Source organism: Urocitellus parryii, chromosome 15, assembly GCF_045843805.1.
Source record: "Urocitellus parryii isolate mUroPar1 chromosome 15, mUroPar1.hap1, whole genome shotgun sequence".
NCBI lineage: Eukaryota > Metazoa > Chordata > Mammalia > Rodentia > Sciuridae > Urocitellus > Urocitellus parryii.
In genome coordinates, this window is record NC_135545.1 from 9662914 (window position 1) to 9684563 (window position 21650).

Here is a 21650-nt window from a genome sequence, read left to right on the forward strand (position 1 = left end):
TTCATGTCACATCTTCAGAGATGGCCTCCCAGACAGCCCTAGGCCCCTTCTAAATTCTCTTCATGAGCCACTCCACAGCCTATGTGTAGCTTCACATTTTGTGTTCATGATCAGCATCCCCCACTCAGTTGGGATCTCCAGGAGAGCAGGGACCTTGTCTTCTGTTCCCTTCTTCCCCATTTCCCCAGCGTCCCTCGCTCCGGGTCTGATACACAGTAGGCACTCAATAAATACGTGCTCACCACAGACACAGGATTCCCATACTTAACAGTAACTTTCCAAAACCCGGCTGCCCTCATCCCTAGGCCCTGGCAGCGCCCCCAAGGACAAGGCACGGCCGATGCGGATCTCGCCCCGGCCAGAGCCCGAGGGCAGGGCCTGGGAAGCGGGCTGCGGGAGCTTGGGCCGCTTCTTCTTGCCCAGGCTGCAGCGCAGGCGGCAGTGGCGCCAGCCGCGGCGGATCTCCGACTGCACCTGCAATGGCAGAGCGCTCAGGGGTGGCGCCGTTCCTCTAGCCGCCGCCAGAGGGTGTGGGCGGTCCTCTCCCTACCTCCTTATTGACGAAGCAGTAGAGGACGCTGACCAGGAAACCCTGCGGGAGGAGGACCTGGGGTCAGATCGCAGGTAGCCATGGCATTGGAACCACCCCCTTAATGAAGCTAGAACTCTTGTCCCGCCCCAAAGCACTTCGGCTGTTGCCACCCTGGTCCTAGACTATGGCCATCACCTGCTCCCTGGCTCCCAGCTCCTCTCATTGTCCTAACCTGTTTGCTGAGCAATAGGGATTGAGAACAGGGGACTTGGACATAGCAGCCTGGAGACGAAAACTCTTTTCCTACTTCCACACTTAGAAATGCTCAGTTTCTTCATCTGGAAAGTGGAGCATCCAATGGTGATTAACATTGCAAGAAACTAGTTCCTGGTACATACATACAGTTAACCTTTGTTTTCCTTGCTTAATCTTATTAGAATTTGTTATTATATAGCATCCATTATAAATAAATTATAAGGGGGCTGGGGATGTGGTTCAAGCGGTAGCGCGCTCGCCTGGCATGCGTGCGGCCCGGGTTCGATCCTCAGCACCACATACAAAAAAAGATGTTGTGTCTGCCAAAAACTAAAAAATAAATATTAAAAACTCTCTCTCTCTCTCTCTTTAAAAAAAATAAATAAATAAATAAATAAATAAATTATAAGTAGTTTATATTTTTATAAGTCTATACCTGTTCTACATCTGAATTTATTTATTTATTTTGCAGCACTAGGGATTGAAACCAGGGGTGCTATACCACTGAGCTATATCCCCAGCCCTTTTTATTTTTATGTTGAGGCAGGATCTAAGTTGTTGAAGACAGCCTTGAACTTAGGATCCTCCTGTCTCAACCTCCTGAGTCTCTGGAATCCATGATGTGCATACCCCACCTATCTCTACATCTGAATTTAAAGAATTTAAATAAAGGAAAAATGGGACTGGGTGGAGCTCATGGGTAGAGCTTGTGCTTAGCTTGTGTGAGGCCCCCAGCACCAAAAATAGTTTAACTAAAAATGTGATTCTGAGGTTGGTGGCACAGACCTGTTGTAATCCCAGTGGGAGGCTGAGGCAGGAAGATTGCAAGTTCAATAGCCAACCTCAGAAACTTAGCGAGACCCTGTCTCAGAAAAGAAAGCGGGGGACATAGTTGAAGATGTGGCTAATCCCTGGGTTTAATCCCTAGTAACAAAAATATATTTTTTTATTTTATAATCAATAACCTAATTGAGGGCTGGGGTTGTGGCTCAGTGGTACAGCACTTGCTTAGCATGTGGGCTCTGGGTTTGATTCTTAGCACCACAGATAAATAAATGAATAAAAAATAAAGGTCCATTAACAACAAAAAATATTAAATTTTTTAAAAGTTAATTGATAAATTTAAAAATCAAGGCTGGGTGCAGTGGCGCACATCTGTGCACACCTGTGATCCCAGCAACTCAGAAGACTGATGCAGGAGTGCATGTCCGAGACAAGCCTCAGCAACTTAGTAAGACCCTTTCTCAAAATAAAATTTAAAAAAAAATTTTTAAAGTTGGTAGTGTGGTTCAGTGGCAAAGCATCCCTGGGTTCAATCTCCAGTACCCAAAAAAATTAAATCAATTATGGATATAAGCTATTATTAAGACATTACTTATTATTTCCCACAATCCTATCTAAATCTAACTCAGATCACATTCCTCCTCTTTTAGCAGGAAAAAAAAAAAGCCAACTAAAGTTTGGCTCAGGAATTTGGTCTCTGAGGCCCCTCACTTCTCTTCCTCACACCCACTTCCTGCTTCTGACTCCTGAGCTCCAGGCACCCTGTCCTCCCTGCCTTATAATCTGGCCTCTGGCATTTATCTTCCTGGAACAGTTGCTCAAATATCTACCTGGCTGTTCCTTTGCCTTTCTTGGGTCTCTGCCCCAATGTCTCCTTCTTAGGAAAGCCCTCCTTGACCTCCTGTCTAAAATATCAACCCCATCTTTCCATAAATACTCTTCATTTTTCTTTTCCTGTCCTCTCTCTTTTCCACCTCCTAATATTCTGTTTATTAGGGTGTGTGTGTGTGTGTGTGTACATATATGATACACACACCACTTAATATTCTGTATATTCTATTTATATAGCATCTTCAGTATCTGTCTTTCCCACCAGAGGATAGAGACCATTTGGCTCCTGGCTGTATTTCCACAATAAGCCTAGAAGAGAGCTTAGATATACATATAAATGTTCAACTGTTTTGCTGAATATAATGAATAAACAGCCTTGTGAGGTGAGACGGGTATTGTCCCGGTTTTAGACATGAGAAGACTGAGGCCTAATGAGGTAAGGCTGGGATAAGGCAATCAAGTGCAGCCTTAAACTTGGAACGGACACCTCCTTAACCTCTCCACCTCACGCATCTCACTTGCCTCACTCCAGCCCCCACCCAGAGGCCAGAACTGCACAGCTGCCAAGCAGCGCTGAGGGGCAACCGGAATGTGCTTCCAGCTCCGTGCTCGCTCCTCACCTGGAAGCAGTCCTGCTGTGGTCACCCAGGTTCCTGCCTTGGTCCCTGTGGCTCCCCCAAGCCCGAGGTAGCCCAGCCTAGCTCAGCACTGCGTGTCACATGCATAAATGAATGAAGGAACAAAATCCCATCTTCACGCCCCAAGGAAGGTCTACTCAGAGACGATCATAGACCTGGCGCCACTAGGGTGGGGAAGAGGGCGCTAGAAGGAAGTGTGCAGCCCCGCATCTGCCTGAGCACCTGGAAGGAGCTTAGGAAGATCTCAAAGCCGAGCTTGGCAAAGCGGAGAGCGCCGCGGGCCTGTTCCTCCGTCACAGGAGCAAACACCACTTCGTGGACACCCAGCAGCGGCACCAGTGTCAGCGTGGAGCGAGCCAGCCTGGGCAGAAAGGGCGGCAGTGTCCTCAGGCCTCGGCACCCCGCTAGTGGCCGGCCCCTCCCGCTGGGCCTCACCTCAGGCGGTAGTCTGGGCAGCGCATCTGGCGCGTCCTCAGCTTGGACACAAGAATGCCAAGAATGCGGATAAAGATGAGGAAATTAATCTGTGAGAAGAGAGAAGCTGAGCCAGACCCGACCCCACTCTGGAGGGCAGGAGTGGCACCCCGTTTCCCAAAATGGGAAATCCCAGAGGATGGCCTGGAGGATTGCAGGAGCGGCCATACCAAGATGGTTATGAGGATGGGGGTGCGTATGATCCACCAAATAGCCTTGACCTCGTTCCTCTCCCAGCACCTGGGGGATGCAGGGTCGCACTAAGACACAGAAAAACCCTAGACTCACCGGATTTCTGGCAGGTACACTCTGCAGGCCCCGCCCACCATCCTTAAGTCCCACCCACTTCCCTTAAAGCCCCGCCCGTGACTATTAAGGACCCACCCTATCCCCTTTCCAGGAATCCTTGAACCTTTCCAAGATCCCCTTTACTTTGGTCCCCGCCTACATTCGCCCCAGCCGGTGTCCCAGGTTTCCATCCCTCCTTGCCCACATCCCTCAAAGCTCCGCCCACCTCCCAGGTCCTGCCCCAGACCCGCAACTCACTGCGTGTTCTCGTACAGGTACCTGACGATCACCCAGGGAATGACGAAAAGCGCGGGGGCCCCTGTGCAGACCCCGACCCCCACCCCCCACCCGGCCGCAGCTGTCAGCGCGCTCACGGGCCCTGCCAGGCCCAAGACCCGCGGAATCTTCTGCCCTGATGGAGAGGGAGAAGCCTAAAGAGGGGAGGAGACCCCTGGGGTAGACCAGCTGGGCAGAGGGGGAGCCGAGGCGCGCTGGGCTGGGTGGGGGAGAGAGTCGGGGCTCACCCCAGCCGAGGAGCAGGTAGCAGCAGAAGTGGCTCTCCTCAGAGCCTCCCACCAGCACTAGGAGCCGGTGCAGGTAGACGCCCTCCACCAGCAACCACGTGTAGTTGGCACCCACGCAGTACTGGGTCAACGTCTGGGCGGTGCGGCAGGCGGCTAAGGCCTAGGGAGCCCTCAGACAGCGGTAGAGGGCAGTCAGGGTGGCCAGGTGGCCCCAGGTCTTCCACCTGGAACCCTTCCACCTCATCTCTTGCCATCAAATGACTCCCACTCTGCCCTCAGTGGATGGTATCTGGCTGGTTTCTCACACCCCAGTCTCTTCCAATATGGACTCTCTCACTCTGTCCCCTTAACAGTTGGCATCTTCCATTTGTCACCAGAGCCCCCCCCTCCATCACTCCACAATGTGGCCTCTGACACCGTAGCTCCGTCTGAAAACTGGATTCTCCTGCCAGCTTGGGGACCCCCCATCTCATCCTTTTTTTTTTTTAACCCCGATTGAACCAGGGGCATGTGGCCACTGAGCCACATCCCCAGCCCTTTTCCCTTTTTATTTTGAAACAGGGTCCTGCTAAGTTGCTTAGGGCCTCACTAAGTGCTGAGGCTATCTTGGAACTTGTGATGCCCCTGCCTCTACCTCCCACAGGCGGATGTGCCCTCTACCCATCTCTCAGTTACAAACTGGCGGCTTCCAACCCTCCCCCCCCCCAGTTAGTTTCTCCCACCCTGTCCAGCTGGCCTCCAGGAGGAAGGCTTCCCTAACTGGTGAAAAAGTCCATTGATGGGTGCAATCATGAGGGAGAGGGAATGAGAAATTCCAGTAAATGGGAATGATGGGGGAGGCTGAGCTGGAAGGGTCCCTTTCCAGAGGTGTCAGGAGGGGTCAAGGGGAAAACTGTTGCTGCCGGAACAGGTAGCAAATGGGTGGAGGGCTTCCTGATCCCACCAGTAGGGGCAGTTTCCCATTTGAAGATCAGGAGGAGGATGCACACCTGATTCCACAGTGTGGGGCCACGGTCCCCAGGGTAGGGGCCAGGTGGAGGTAGCAGCCGGTCTCGGGTGAGGATGGCTGCAGCTCGCAGCATGAAGGACGTGAACAGGTTGATGTGGATGTAGTTACGGGTGCAGCGCAGCCGCCTGGGGGATTTGAGAGGCCTCTGAAAACCCCTGAAGAGCAGTCCTCAGTCCCACAGCGTCCCTTTAACCACTCATGAGCCCTTTTCATAGAGCCCTCAGTGAGAGCTTGAAGGTAGTGGCATAGAGGAACCTGGCCTCCATACCCTCCAGGTACCATGGATTGAATCCATGGGCTCTTAACTACAGAGCCACATCCCCAGACCCCCAGCCCTTTTATTTTGTATTTTATTTAGAGACAGGGTCTCACTGAGTTGCTAGGGCCTTCCTAAATGGCTGAGGCTGGCTTTGAACTCGCAATCATCATGTCTCAGCCTCCCAAGCTGCTGGGATTACCGTACCCATATCTCTGCCACCGCCACTCAGGGCTGGGGATCCCACCTGAAGAAACTCAAGATGAGCAGGGCAAGCAGCAGCGTGGCAAGGGATAAGGAGTAGCCGATGGTGTACACCACCTGCAGCCGCTCCAAGATCAGCCTCTGGTCCTGGCGGGGGCAAGGAGGACATGAGAACAAGACTTGGCTCTTCCCTCAGGCCTAGGCAGGGCTGCACAATCCCTCTAAATTTCCCAGCATATCAGTTTTCTCTTGAGGTACCTCCTACCCTGTTTCTGTGGGGCTGACTCCACCCCAGCTCCAGGGCTGGGTTCATTACCAATTGTCTGACCCCCCACACACATACTCAAACCAGGACAACAAGAGTCAATCCCAGAACACTTATGGAGAAGGAAGCTCAGTCTTCCCACAGTGTGGCTTGGTTGGTAGGATATGAGCCTGGTGCCAGTGCAGGCCACCCTTTTTCCACCCACAGAAAAGATGAGACAAACAGGCATGATATGGTGAGAGACAGGACCCATCATATAATTTGAGCACTTGATCTTGCTGTACCTGAAGCTATTGCTGTATACTATGATTGAAAAGCACAAAAAGAAGTCAGTGTGTCTCTTTTTCCTCCTTTAAGCCAGGATTGAGTTGGGTCTCTATTACTTGCGACCCAAAATCCTGAACAGCACAAGGGCCTTCAGGCTCAGCCTGAGGCTACTACTGCCTTTTCACCTCTCCCTAGACTTCCTACCCTGAATCCCTTGCCTTTTCTTTTTTTTTTCTTTTAATATTTATTTTTTAGATGTAGATGGACACAACACAATACTTTTATTTTTACGTGGTGCTGAGGATCGAATCCAGCCTGGCCCTCCCTTGCCTTTTCTTACCTGAAAGGAGTCATTCTTCTCTGGATCCTCACACTGGGTGTGGTCTCTCCAAGGTCCCCACTGGCCATCACTACCACACTGTCGGAGAACAAAGCCTGTGGCCACTGTGAGAAAATAGAGGGGACCAAGGGACAGACAAAGAGAAAAGCAAACTGTAGGGCTGGGCTGGGGCTCAGTGGTAGAGTGCTTGCCTAGCAAGTGTGAGGCACTGGGTTCGATCCTCAGCACATAAAAATAAATAAATAAAGACATCAAAAATATACATTAAAAAAACTGTTAACAGAGCACTGTGGAATGATGGTGGTGGTGATAAACCCTTTTATAACATTTTATATGTATCAATCAGCTTAATATTCATACAAGCTGATGAAAGTGGTACTATCATTAATACCATTTTACAGACAGGGAAGCTGAAATACAAAAGCAGTTAAGTAAACCACACGAAGCTACATAGCTAGTTAGGCCAGAAAGACCACAGGTGCCCAAAGACAAAGACAGGCTCGAAAAGAGGAAAGACAATAAGAACCCAGTGATCCTTAGATGAGGTGCGGGGAAGGGGCACTGTGCAAGAGAAAGCCAGGGTTAGACAGGAGACACCAAGCCTGATAGAGAGGGAAGGAGGACAGAGGAGCAGGGGACAGAAAGAAGCAGAAAGGGGTGCAGATGAGTTGAGGAGTAGTCTGAGCATAAAGGACCAGAGAGCACCTCACCGTGGCGGTGCCAGGGCAGGTACCAGGGGCAGGACGCACGCGCAGTGACGTTGGGTGCAGCATAGTCCCAGCAAACGTACATATCGAAGGACCCATTACAGGTGAGGCCTGGGGGCGGACGTGGAGGCCAAATGCTGAATGGACCCACTGTGCGGCCAGCTCAGTGTTCCATCCGCCTAACCCCACCTGGATCTCCTCCCACTAAGCAACTAGATTCTTCCCACCTAGACAGAACCTCCCAGACCCCACCCAAACCCCGCCCCCTGCAGTGCAGGCTCCGCCCAAGACTCCCTCCCATTTCAAGCTTCTCAGGCCTCTCTGACTAATCGCATCCCACCCAGTACCCACCTTAGTCAGGCTTAAGCCCCTCCCACCAAGGCCAAGCCCCACCCACGTGTCTCTGACACAGCCCACACCAATCCCGGGTTTCTCCCCTTTCAGATCCCGCCCCAGGCCCCGCCCGTCAGTCCTAGACCCGCCCCAAGCCCACCCTCTCAGCCCCAGCCAGCTCTCCCCCCACCCACCGGTCCTGGTCGTACCGGGGGGCGGCTCCGCGGCCTCCAAGGTCTCCTGGCACTCCCTGCGGTACCGTTCCCAGCGCTGGTACAGCTCCCCCGACGTCTGCCCCTCAGAGCCTGTCTACGAGAAGACAGAAGGGAGGACCCCCAAACCAATCCTCTCCCCCGCCAGAGATCCCCTAGAGAGACTTGGAGGGGCTGTTCAATTTGGCCCTGGAGTCTCGGGTGGCCTAGAACCTCTTTCAAGTTTTGGGGGTTGCCTAGAAGCCGCCGAGGGATTTGTTGAGGGAGATTGCAAACCTTTAAGAAAATTGAAGAGGGAGTAGACTTCACCAGGAGGATTTGTAGGGGAAGGGGACTGGAAACCACCATCAAAACTTGAACGTGAGCGAGAGAGGCAGTCTTAAAACTCTCATTGAGGTGGACGGAGACATAACACAGTCCCCAGACCTCCCTCCAAGCTTTGAACCGTGTCCCCTCCGGTCCTCACCTCCGCCCTCCGGAGCGGCAGTCCCCACAGCCAGAGGAGCAGCAGCAGCCGCAGGGGCAGAGAGTTTGGCATCCTGAGGGCGACGATGGGTCTGGCCACCCAGAGGCAGTAGAGCCTGGAGAGTCCCAGGGTAGAGTCAGCACCTCGGACCCCCAACTCCAGGGCCCACCTGCCTTAGGGATTCCTACAGGGGGACTGAGAAGCAGCAGCCTCCTCTGCTGTCTCCACGCGTGAGGATTGGGGCGGGGCAGAGGCGTGTGGGTGGGCGGGGCCCCAGGTGGTGGGTGGGGCCGAGATCCGAGGCGTGATTCCTTTGCCGCCCCCAACTGTTGCTGGGGCAGCGGCGGTGGGAGGGAGGGGTGTTTGCAGAGGGGGCGGTTGCCCTAGAGCTGCGCTGGGCAGAAGCGTCAGTGTCACCCAGGGTCTACACCTAGAGACTGACGGAGCCTGGTGACAGCCTTGGAGAAGAGGGAGTAGAAACCCTCATCCAAGCCTGGGGGGAGCTCGAAACAGCCATTTGAGCTCCCATTCGCCCAGCCAAAAGGGTTTTCAAATTGCAAATAGGAACCCAACTTTACACAAAAATATCCCATGCTCGGTGGATGGAGGCCAGAGTCAGTGGGACAGCCCTCTCCCAGCATCCAAATATTGGGGACCAGAGAGGCCTTAGACCCTGGGTTTGGGTCTTCAGGATCCCAGATACCTGAAAATTCTTTGTTCTAACCCCCAACACCCATCCCCACCACCCTGCACACCCACTGTGTAGGGGAAGGGGATAGCAAGGGGGATCTCAGACAGAGACCCAGAAAGACAAACGCGGAGTCAGAAATACAGAGACCCAGAGACTGAGAGACAGTGAGACCCACAGCCAGAGACCAGATACCAAAACATCAGAGAAAGAGACAAAACTGTGGGCTAGGAGACAAAGAGGGGGGGGAAAGCATGGAAAGACACACAGAAGTGTGGACAGAAAATGACCCACATCCAAACAGCCTGAGACAGAGACAGAGGATAAGGACTCGCACCGAGGGAGAGTGACAAAGGCATAGGCTGAGAGACAGGTGGGTGGGGGGAGAGAGAGAGAGAGAGAGAGAGAGAGAGAGAGAGAGAGAGAGAGAGAGAGAGAGAGACCGGAGCTGAATTGAAGGAGGGTCGAGGGCAAGGTGAGTGGATTGGGACGGGACTCCTCACCTGTCCCCAGTCCTGTACCCGATCACTTGCTCCTGCAGCGCCTGTGTGCCTCCACTGCCTCCCCTGTGCTCTGGAAGAGGTGACAGGCGCTGGCAGCCTGGGGTGGTGGGAGGGGGCGGGGCCATGGCGGAACTGAGAACAGGATGGGGAGCTCTGGAGCAGGGAGCAGAAGGAGGGGCAGCCAAGTGCCTCACGGTCACGCTGGAGAGCAGTCACAGTTATCATCCCAAGGGCCACCCCCCACACCATTGTGCACAATTTCTCACACTCCCATTCACAGAACACAGTGTCCCACCCAGCACTGGCAGAGCCTCAGTCACACACACCGTCACACACAGTCCTATATGCTGAGCCAGGAGACACAGTCACAGAACCTCGCACGCTGTCACTCAGAGTCTCACATTCATTCACAGCTGTACAGCCCCAGCCACACCCAGAGAGCCACATCCTCTCACCCACAAGTTGACAGTCATCCAGAGTGGCCCTTGCCCAGGTGCCCGGGCTGTGGACTGCTACACACACACAGTGACACAATCACAGTTTCCCACAATCCCAACAACACTGTCAATGAGACATTCACACATTCACTGGGTCATGGCACAAATACTGTCCATCTCCCCGGCTGGCCTGTGTGTCCCAGGAGGACAGGTCCAGGCACCTTGGTTACCACCCCATCACAGCATGCCCACAGCGGGAGCTTCCCGTGGCCATACAATCCACCTGTAACAGGAGCCAAAGTCACACAGGGTGTTAGGCAGCCTCACCCACAAAGTCTCACACTCTTCACATGGTTTCCCAGAGTCCACAGCCACACCCCAATGCACACATGCCCAATGTCACTGAGACACACTCAAGCTCTGAGGGTCACACCGTCATATGTCACCTCACTGACAACCACACCCAGTGACATACACAGTCATCCAGACACAACTCTTCCTGAGAGTCCTGCCCTACTCACAAGTCACAGGCATTCCTACATGTGTCACGCATGTGGTCCCCCCACCCAGTCACACCGTCACACAGTGCCACATACTGTGACCTCACAATCACACACTAACCCACTGCCTCACACTGTCTCTTGGTGACAGTAACCACTGTCACATACATTCTTACAACCTCTGCTTCCGGTCTTGTCCCGACTCTCAGCGTCCCTGTCCCCCTGGATCCGCACTCGGTTCAGGCACATCAATCATGGTGAGCACACACTCCCCAGGGACCTAGAAGATAAGTGGGGCAGAGGTGAGTCTGCCCATTTTGCAGAGGAGAAACTGAGGCCCAGAGGCCCAGGAGGGGCAGGGCATCAGGGGCAGTGGGACTCTGCACCAGAAGCTGAAAGGAGCTGAGTTGGGGGGGGACGGGGGTCCTCGCCGCGGGGCCTCTGGCGGCCCTCCCTGCTCTCTGCCCCACATTCCTGGCGCCCTCAGGGTCCTGGGAAAGTCAGTCCCTGGAGTGGAGAGGAGAGGGGTCTGAGATTGCCCGGCACCTCGAGGAGCAGCTGGGGCTGGGAAGGAGTCTCCTTGGCCCCAAGAGGGCCTCAGGGTCACTCACTGAGGAAGGAGGGAGGGGGAGGAGGGACGGGGGAGGGACACGTGGAGAGGAACCGAGGTGGTGAGACCCAGGAAAGGAACCAAGACGGAGAAAGATGGAGAAGAGGAGAAAAAGACAGGAAGAGAGAGAGGGAGAGAGGGAGAGGGAGAGAGAGGGAGAGAGGGAGAGAGGGAGAGAGAGGGAGAGGGAGAGAGAGAGGGAGAGGGAGAGAGAGGGAGAGGGAGAGAGAGAGGGAGAGAGAGAGGGAGGGAGAGAGGGAGAGAGAGGGAGAGGCAGAAAGAGAGGGAGAGGGAGAGAGAGAGGGAGGGAGAGGGAGAGGCAGAAAGAGAGGGAGAGGGAGAGAGAGAGGGAGAGAGAGGGAGAGGCAGAAAGAGAGGGAGAGGGAGAGAGAGAGGGAGAGAGAGGGAGAGGCAGAAAGAGAGGGAGAGAGAGGGAGGGGAGAGAGAGGGAGGGAGAGGGAGAGGGAGAGAGGGAGGGAGAGAGAGGGAGAGGCAGAAAGAGAGGGAGAGGGAGAGGGAGAGAGAGAGAGAGGAAGAGGGAGAAAGAGAGGGAGAGAGAGGGAGAGGGAGAAAGAGAGGGAGAGAGAGGAAGAGGGAGAAAGAGAGGGAGAGAGAGGGAGAGGGAGAGAGAGAGGGAGAGAGAGGGAGAGGGAGAGAGAGGGAGGCAGACCCACAGGACAGAAAGCAGGGCCCAAGACACTGACAGAGACAGAAATACAGATCCGGACTGAGACAGGGAGACTGACAGATGGCAATGGCTGCATGGAGAGGGGCCTGGAGGACCAGCCCTGGGGGAGACATGAAGGGCACTCTTCACCCCTCCAGGAGAACAGGGCGGGCAGGGAGGGTCAGGCGTGGAGGTCCAGCTATTCTGGGTCCTCTCCAGTCTCCCGGGGTCTGAGAGGAGGGCAGCAGGACCACAGGTGGCCACAGGGTCCCTGTCCAGCTCCCATGCCCAGGGGTTCTGGAAACTTCAAGCAAAAGAGAAGCCAAGCACCTTCCTGGCCACCTAGGTTCTCCCAGGCAGGCACGTGCCACAGACCACTGGTCCCAGGGACCCAGGAGCCCACACCCCTCAACACTCTCCTGCTGGGTCTCCACTGTCCTTCACTAATGCTGTCTCCACATTTAGCCTGCTCTCTCCCCAGTGGAGGCCTTTCTCCTCCTCCTCTGCCCCCCTCTCTTTCTCCCAGGCACACACCTCCCTCTCTCTCTCTCTCTCTCTCTCTCTCTCTCTCTCTCTCTCTCATCAAGAATTGAACCCAGGGGCGCTTAACCACTGAGCCACATCCCCAGCCCCTTTTTATATTTTATGTAGAGACAGGGTCTCCCTGAGTTGCTGAGGCTGGCTTTGAACTCGGGATCCTCCTGCCTCGGCCTCCCCAAGCATGTGCCCAGCACCTTCTTTCTTTGGTCCAAATCCCTCTTTTCCTTTGCTCTAACCCCACCCTCAGCTCTTTCCCTCTTCCTTCCCTCCAGTCTCTGCCTCTCTGTTCCTCAGGGTCACTGCCTCTGACCTCTCTCCTTCCTCTCCCTCCCTTTCCATCTCTCTAGGTGTCTGTCTGGCTGTTTTTCTCTCTTGCTCTCTGCCCTCAGCAATGACCAGGCAGGGTCCCTTGCCCCTGGCCAGCATCCCATCCTAGGGGGGAAGCTGGAAGGCCTGTGCCTCCCCCCATGGGGCTGCCTGGCCAAGCAGAGCCTGCAGGGAGCAGGCGGGGGCCTGGGGGGTGGCAGATGGTGCAGGAGAAATGAGGCAGAGAGATATGGGGAGATGGGGCGCCCCATGGGGACAGAGGCCAGAAATGGGAGGCAGAGATGGCTCCCTGAGATGCAAAGCTGGAGAGATGAGGCCTGAGAGACAGAGCATGAAGACACACAGAGACAGAGACAGAGACACAGAGGAAGCCGCCACCAACATGGGGGCCAGAGAGAGAAGGCCTAGAGGCAGCATCAGAGAGACTGTGACATGGGGACACAGAACCCAGAGGACAGGAATCCAGAGACAGAGAAAAACATATCAGAGACAGAGAAATGGAAAGACAAACACAAAGACTGTGGGGATCCAAAGACAGAGATAAAGAGACAGGCCAGAGGGAGGGAAACATGGACATGAGGACGGCCCCCAGACAGAGGGCCAAGGACACAGAAAGAGACCCAGAGATGAGCCTGGGAAGCGCAGCTCTGGATACCCAGAGAGAAGAGCAGGACAAAGATGGAGATAAAGAGATGGCAGGAACACAGAGAGAGGCCTGGAATGGAGTCACTCTCCAAAGACACAATAGAGGAGAGGCAGACATGGCTCCCCTTAGTCTCTTAGTCTCTCGGGGCCTGGAGGGGGTGTATGTCGCCATAGCAACCTCCCCAGATCCTGAGGGCAAACACTGTCCTGGTCAGAAGCAGCACAACTCTGTTGACATAATCTCATGCTGGGAGGGGTGGGGGCTCCAGGGGCCCAAAGGCCAGGCTGGAGGCAGGAGAGCAGAGGGGCTCTCAGCGGGGACTTTATAGACTGCTCCAGCCTTCTCCCCACCTCAAATCCCAGCAAACATCCCCCCTGGGAGGAGCCACCGTGGGGGTCCCTGCCCCATCCCTGGTGGCAGCTGTGGACAATCCCTGAATCCCCTGGCCAAGTACCAGAGAAAACAGGCTGACCTAAGAATTTCCTTCATTTTCCTTCAGGGTTCTTGAACCTGGTCCCATCTGCCACCCACCCCCCCAGGAGGGCAGCCAGGCAGCCAGAGGGATCATGCTAAAGCAAAAAGCTGATCCTGCTCCTCCCCTGCTAAGAACCTGCCATGGCTCCCCAGGGCCCTCAGGAGAACCTTCAAGGTCTCTGCCAAGCCCTCCAGGGTGGTCTCCAGGCTTTCCTAACTCTTTTGACTCTGCCTCGTGCCCCTCAACCTTTGTTCCAGCAGCTTTCTCTGCCTGAACTTTGTCCTGTCTTCCAAACCCATCCTTAAGTTCGTTTACTAGTCACTCAACAAACAGTTCTTTTCCATATTAGAGCATGAACCCTATGAAGGTAAGGTCGTGGTAGGACCGGGGTGGGGCTGCGAAGGTCATTGCTCTGTTCCCAACATTGCCCAACGCAAGTTCAGCAAAGAGCAGGTTGAATTCACTTCCCTCAAAACTTACGTACCAGGCTCTGAGCTTGGCCGTGCTGGAGACTGGGACAATCTGTGCCATGGCTTCATGGAGCAAGTGTTCCAAGCCTAGACCCAAATAGGGAGACAGACTGACAGAAGGAGAGGGAGAAAGAGTCAGAAACACAGAGGAAAAGGTGAGCCTGAGAAACACAGCCAGGCATCAGTAATGATGATGATGGTGGTGATGATGATGATAATAGTATAATGGGTATCCTATATTGAGCATTTTGCATGTCTCAGTCCTCATAATAGGATAGAGCTATTATATTATTCTGATTTTCCAGATGAGGAGGCTGGGGCTCAGAGAGGGGAAGTAACTTGCCCAAGGCAACACAGCTCATAAATAAATGATGAAAGGAGTGCCCTGCTCATCCAACCTCAAAACCCAGTTTCCAGGGGCTGGGGATGTGGCTCAAGTGGTAGGGCACTCGCCTGGCATGTGTGTGGCTGGGGTTCGATCCTCAGCACCACATACAAACAAAGATGTTGTGTCTGCCGAAAATTAAAAAATAAATATTAAAAAAAACCACTTTCCAGACAGAGATAGAAAACCATACAGAGACAGCGATGAGAAAGAAAAACGGCATAGAGAAGAAAACCTAGAGGCAGGGAGAAGAGGCTGTGAGCCCTGCCTACCCCCTCTACCCTCCAGCACAGCCACCCCCCAGCAGGGCCGCCCCTCCTACTCCTGTCTCCTGGGCCCTTGACATCTCTCTGCGAAAACCACTTGGGATAAAACCAGCTCCATTAACTGTACCCAAAACCACGGTGCACAACACTTAACAAGCATTAGCTCGCTCAGTGGCTCTTCTCCCCTGGAGAGTGGGCACGGGATGACGCCCATTTTGCAGAGAACAAGACAAGCCACTGAGCCAAGGTCACTTTGCTCACATGGGTCCTGACAGTGTCTGGTCCCTGCACGGGGGCTGGGAGCCCCTTGAGGACAAGGACTGAGTAAGATTCATCTCTGTGTGTCCTCTCCCTCCACTCTCCGCAACTGCCCAAGCTAAATCCCTCTGCCTGCTGTTCCTCCTCCAAACTTCCCCACCCCAGCACAGGGAGCCCCAGGACCAGAACTCCCCTGGGCTCCCAGGGTCCTCTGGGCACACCCTAGAGCCGCCCCTAGCCCCTCACAGCCTGGCTTCTGGGTTCTGTATATAGGCAACTGACTTCTGGCATCTGAGCCAGGTGTGAGCTAGGCTGGAGGCTGGGAGGCAAGGAAAGCTGTTTCCCTGCTGGGTTTCTATCAGCCACAGGATTGGCTGGGTTGTACCCGTCTGAGAGCCTCACATCGTAAGTGTTCACGAAGAAATGATTCTATGTTGCTGTCATTTGTGTGGGCCTACTGTGAGCCAGGAACTGTGCTGATGCATAATTTATATCTGTGGTCTCATTGGGGCACATGGAGGATATTGGCAAACTGTAGAATGCTTTCCCAGAGCCTTCGAGGCCTTGTAAGTTCTGGGTCTGTCATTTCCTTGATGTGCTGTCCTTCCACTTTCTTCTCCCTCCGCAACTCCATTTTCACACCATTTCATTTTATTTTTTAAAGTACTAGGTATTGAACTCAGGGGTGCTCTACTACTGAGTTACACCCCATCCATTTTTATTTTATTTTTTGTGGTATTTTTAAGTTGCTGAGGTTGGCCTCAAACTTGTGATCCTCCCGCCTCAGCCTCCCGAGTATCTGGGATTACAGGTGTGTATCACCACATCCAGATAATGCTTTTTTTTTTTTTTAATGGTTCTGGGAGTTGAACCTGGGGTTTGCCCATGCTAGGCAAATGCTCTACCAGTGAATTATACCCCCAGCCTCTTACCAGCCTTCTTGTCCCAGAAGTATGTCAAACTCAAATCTATCTCAGGCCCTTTGCACTTGCTGTTTCTTTTTCTTGGAAACTTTCCCCTCTCAATTGTAGGTATAATCGCTTTCTTCTTGTCATTAGCATCTCACTCAAAGGTTACTTTTCAGAGAACACTTCCCTGACTCTACAATCTCACCCTTCCATCCTTCTTATCATTTTTGTCGTATCTACCAGGACAATAAATGATATTACCCGCTCTGTTTCTGTTTCTTGATCTGTAAAATCATGATGAAAATAGGACATGTGGTGAGGGTAACTGAGTACCTGGCACACAGTAAGTGCTCGGTAAATGTTAGCTATTATTTCTTTGGCATGCAGTGATTTACCTTCTCCATGAAACATCGAGATCCAAGAGAGCAAATCTGAGGCTGACTTGGTCACCCCTGAAACTCCAGCACCCAAACAGAGGTTGGCGCATAGTAGGTTCTCAGTAAACATTTTTGAATGACTGAAAGAGGTAGGCAGGATCAGGAGCTCCCACCTTCCAGGGGCTCAGGGTCACACAATCAGAAAGTGGGTGGAGTCAGGATTCAGCCCAGGTCAGTCTGGTTCTAGAGCTCTCACGTGTCCAGAGGCAAATCTGTGCTTGGCCTCACTTCCCCTGTCTGTGGAACATCGTCTAGGTCATCTCTAGGTGTTGACTCCTCAGACTTGGGGAAGGAGGTCTAATATTCTTTAAATCCATTGTCAGGTTCCCCCCTCCTCTTACTTCCCCCCAACTTCCGAGCCAGCTCAGACTGACACGGCCAGCTGGTCCAGGCTTCACAACTGGGCCTCTGTGAAAACCCGGACTGGATAATCTTGTTGTAGGAGGCCAGGGCTCTAGGGGTGGGCCTAGGGCCCGGACGCCCGGAGACTGTGGAAGGAAGGTTAGAGAGGGGCCAAGAGACTTGGAGGGAGGGGCTTAAATTCAGGGGGTGGAGCTAATCCAATTAGAAGGTCCGGTCCAGGGCTCTGGGCCAAGTGTTCGAGTCCTTTGGCGGTTCAGGGGGCGGTGCTAATGGCTCGGGGGCGGGAATAGAACTTTGGCTCCCACACGACTTGGGGGCGGGGCTAGAAGGCCCGTGGGTGGGTCTAGAGCTAATACACCAGGGCTAAGGACTGGGCTAGAATCAGTTCAGGGAGGAGCTAGTGGATACCTGAGAGGGTTTGAAGCTCTTCTGCCGGGCCCTGGTCTTGCGAGAGGGCTTCTGGGAGATTCAGTAAAAAACTGAGGAGATGGAATGGGGGCTAGAGGAGAGTCTCCCTCCTCCCCATTCTCCGCTCAAAGCTGGGGGCATCGCTTCGGGCTGGGAAGCAGAGAAAGCCCCGCCCCTTTCAGTAGTCTGCATTCCTATTGGCGGAGGAGCCTGCGCGACAGACTCTCATTGGTTCCGAACAGGCGAGGAGGGGGTCTAGAGAGAAAGCACTCAGGTTGTGGGCTGGACCAGACAGTACCTAGGGGGACCCCGGCGCAGCCAATCCTGGCCTAAAGATTCTGTTGCGGGGGACTGGCAGACGGTGTCCCGAGCCCCTTTCTGGACATCCTGGGGGATGACCCCGGTGCCAGGCCCGGCGCCGGCCGCCTGATGCCCGGCGGGCCGAGCTGGGGATGCTGGAACGAAAGGCGTTGCTATGGCAACGGGAGGCAGGGCCTGGGGGGGGGACCGGGCCCGGGCTGGGGCCGGGGGGGCCGGCGGAGGCTGTGGCGGGGCGATGGCGGAACGCGGCCCGGCCTTCTGCGGCCTCTACGATACGTCCTCGCTGCTGCAATACTGCAACGGTGAGACCCCTCCTTAGTTCCAACCCTGGCCTTGACTAGCGCTGGATCCATCTCCTCCGGCCCCAATCTCCTTCTTCGAAGTCTCTGTCCCCTCCCTTGCTGATGATCCCCTTTCTTTCCTTTTGCACGACCCTGACCCTAGAGCAAGGTCCCCATTCCCAAAGCCAGGATGTCCCACCCACTCACCCACTTGGATCTTCCTTTGCTCTGGAGGTGGCTAGAAGAGGGAGGGGGCAGATCCCAAATGAGTCTGTGGTTTGGAAGGAGGGAAGGCTTGGGGGACCTCTGGGCCTGGAAATACACCCTCTGCCTCCCCGCCTCAAGCCTCTGGTACCCTCCCCTCTCTCCCTTATGGAGAAACAAACAGATTAGATTAGCGGTGAGGGTGGAATTTGTTGTTGAGTTGAAGGCAGGAGTGTGGGACTGCAGGATGCCAGAGAACTTCTCCATATAGCCCCCAAATCCTAAGGCTGGCCCTCCCACTCCTTAAGACCCCACCCTTCTCCCTAGAAGAAGAGTATGATACCAGAAGGACCATTGTGGGTGTCAGGTCCAGATGAGGGGAGCTGGGGGCAGAGGGGAGGGGAGACATGAGGAGAAGTGGGAAGTGGGGGCTGGTCTTAGCAAAAGAGCTGAGGCCAGGGAAATGGTCAGGAGGGCCAGACGGCTTGAGTCATGGGGGTTGGGATGGGCAGGCCAAGCCTTCAGAATGATGCTGGCTTTTCTGGGTGGGGGCTGAACTGTCAAGGTAAAATTGCTTCTGTTTCACTCAGGGGTCCCTGAGAAGGGACCATCTTCCAGTTTAGAGGTCATTCCTCTGGGAACACTCCCAGATATGGCCAAAGACCATTGGAGTTCAGAGAATCCTGAATGCTCCATTTGTCCTCCTCTGCCCCTCTAAGAGGCAGGATGACAGGGTGTCCAAGCCTGGGCCAACTATGGTTTCTGCCACGGAAAGACTGTGTGTCCATGCACAAGGAACTGCAGCCTCCTGGACTGTTGTCTTCTTCTTCCTTCTCTCCTCCTAAAAGGGGTAGACTACAACTACAGGAGTTACCAAGAGCATTATATACCATAAAATAAGTTAATCCTATTTTGGATTTATTGAGCACCTATCATGAGCCAGGAAACATGTTAAGTGTTTTGCATGAGAAGTGCCTAACACATATAAGCTTGCAATAACAGATACCATTTTCTGTAGTAGTATTAATGATAGATAAGAAGGGGCTCAGCATAGGAATTGATTGGGACTCCCTCTCCCCTGCCGCCTGACCCTTTGCCCATGCCCTTGGTTTTCTAAACCCTTCCCTTGTGGGTTCCAGGCCCTGACAGCTCTCTCCCTCTGACCTCTGGAGGCCCCCACCTTTCTCTGCAGGTTCAGGAATGGATCTAGGAAGTACTGGATGGGGGGCAGGGCAGGCGAGGCTGGGCAGGCGATTGGGCCGCAGAGGGAGGGAGAGAGGGGAGGGACTGAGGGCTGCACTGCAGAGACCAGCGGGCAGGCAGGGCGGCCTAGGGACACAGGATGGTAGGTGCGACCTCCACGCCCCGTTCCTGGTTCCTGTTTTTGCTGCGATCTTGACTTCCAACGGGCTGGGAGACAGGGTCTCCTCGATTGTGGCCAGCAATGAGTCTGGGTATGAGTGGTCTGGGAAGGGGGGCTACTTAGAATCCCCCACTTCGGGAAAATGGGTGAGGTGGGGGGAGATGGAGGTGTCATTTGGCTGCATCCTTGGTTTGAAGAGGAGGGGGAGATCCAAATCATGTGTGTGAAGTACATAGGCAAAATAAAGAAGGGGTGCAGAGGAGGAGTGCTCCAGCTGGGGAAGAGAGGTTGAGGTCATCTGCGCTCATCTCCCTTCCTCTGGTCTCCTGGGTGCCCTGTGTGCTACCTGCAACCCCCAAGTCTGCCACCAGGGCGCGCAGAAGCTCTATCCTTGCAGCTGGAGAACCCCTTGGTGAGGAAGATTGAGGGGGACAAAGCATGACTTTTGGCTTGGAAAGTCTTAGAAACTGTGAGGGAATGTTAGTACCCATAATGGAATATTAATGTCCGTCAGAGAATGTTGGGGATCCGTTCTAGAACGTTGGTGTCACTAGAGAAGGCTGATGTCATCCTTGAAATGTTGATATCACTCAGACATTTAGCATCTTAGTCATAGAATCTTTAAACCAGAGTGAGAGGTTCCCGGATTGGTAGAATTTTCGTAGAGAGAAAGGGACTTCCCCAGGGTCACACTTGCAGGGCGCTGTGTTAAAGAGAGGAGGTGAGGAAGGGCGGGAGAGCCGTGGGGATTTCCTTCCCGCTGCGGAGCCCTGTTCCTAGGCTCATCTCCAGGCATCCCCGCTCCAGGTTGCAGGAGAGGTAGGGAGCGTGGCTGGCCCGGTTTAGACCTGAAAGCCAGGAGAGACGCCTCGGGCGTTGGAGCTCCTGGGTGGCCCGGCAGCCGGTGCTCCCCCTCCTTCCAGATGACAATTTGTCGGGCACGAGCGGCATGGAGGTGGACGACCGCGTGTCGGCGCTGGAGCAGCGGCTGCAGCTGCAGGAAGACGAGCTGGCTGTCCTAAAGGCGGCGCTGGCGGACGCGCTGCGTCGCCTGCGGGCATGCGAAGAACAAGGCGCGGCGCTGCGTGCGAGGGGCACACCTAAGGGTCGGGCGCCCCCGCGCCTAGGCACCACCGCCTCGGGTATCCTGGTTAGGCTGGAGGGTGGAGACGGGAAGGGCCCGGCGCCTGGACCTCACACTCACTCTCTTCTGTCTTTCCAACCCCATCGATCCAGTGTGTCAGCTCTTGAAAGGCCTTCCCACCAGAGCACCCCTCAATGGCTCGGGACCCCCGCGGCGCGTGGGCGGCTATGCAACTTCCCCATCTTCCCCCAAGAAGGAGGCGAACTCCGGGCGCAGGTGAGGCACAGCAACCCGAATCCCCAGCCTCTGCACCACTTTGTGAGATGGAAGATGTTCGTGTAGAGGAGAGATCCAAGTACTCAATTTCCAGTAGAGGGGTGCAGAGAGGCTCAGACCTGCATGAGGCATTCTCCTGCTGGTCTTACAGGTTCTGACCCCAGCACTGTGCTCTTTCCGCAGTGGCCGCCGCTACTTGTCACCAGAGCGCCTCGCCTCGGTGCGTCGCGAGGACCCCCGCAGCCGCACCACATCTTCCAGCAGCAATTGCAGCGCCAAAAAGGAAGGGTAAGTATTGGGGCGGGGTCATGTCACCGAGGGTGGGGCCAGAACCCCAGACAGACAGGAGAATGGATGGAGAATTTAGAGTCAAGCTTCCGGTCACGGCCACGAGATCATAATCTAAAGTGGGGTGAGCTAGTTCAGAACATTGCTTGAGCTGGCTTAGTCAAAATGGCAGGCCTGGAGAGGTGGAGCCAACGTCGAGGGGCGTGGTCCGAGCCTTAGGGACCGAACTGGAACACAGAATGCCGGCTGTCGGGGTCTTCTGTGTGAGCCAGAGAGGAAGTTGGGGAGGAGCCAGGCTCATGGGCGTGACCACTAAGGTAAAAGAGTCCCCTTAGAGACTTGGGGAGGAGTCAGGGCTGACACCCTAGAATTTATGCAGGGAATAGGGGAACCAGAGGGTGGAGTGTGGTTGGAATTTGAGGATGTGGCCAGAGTGATAGCCTGAACGGAATCAGAACCTCGGGTGAGAGAGTCAGAGGGGCTGGGACCAGGTGGGCACCTGCCTGATTTCGGGAGCCCGGCACCTAGTGAAATTAGGGGGAACTGTCAGGTGGAAATAGG

At 54.5% G+C, this 21650-nt stretch overlaps 1 protein-coding gene across 1 annotated transcript; it reads right to left on the reverse strand.

Moving 5' to 3' along the window:
* Positions 1–264: 264 nt before the first annotated feature.
* Gipr (gastric inhibitory polypeptide receptor) lies at positions 265–9700 on the reverse strand. Its single transcript, XM_026403679.2, has 14 exons — positions 9576–9700; positions 8385–8499; positions 7916–8015; positions 7377–7484; positions 6667–6770; positions 5838–5941; positions 5315–5459; positions 4326–4485; positions 4060–4120; positions 3684–3753; positions 3475–3563; positions 3262–3400; positions 551–592; positions 265–474 (listed from the first exon to the last, which is right to left on the reverse strand). The coding sequence occupies exons 1-14, from the start codon at positions 9698–9700 to the stop codon at positions 265–267; spliced, it is 1572 nt and encodes a 523-aa protein (XP_026259464.2).
* Positions 9701–21650: the final 11950 nt, after the last annotated feature.

Coding starts and splice junctions, on each gene's coding strand:
- Gipr (XM_026403679.2), bottom strand. CDS start 9,700: ATGGCCCCGCCCCCTCCCACCACCCCAGGCTGCCAGCGCCTGTCACCT. Junction 4,486..5,314: donor GCCCCACACTGTGGAATCAG/GTGTGCATCCTC, acceptor AGGGCTCCCTAG/GCCTTAGCCGCCTGCCGCAC. Junction 3,754..4,059: donor TACCTGTACGAGAACACGCA/GTGAGTTGCGGG, acceptor TGCATCCCCCAG/GTGCTGGGAGAGGAACGAGG.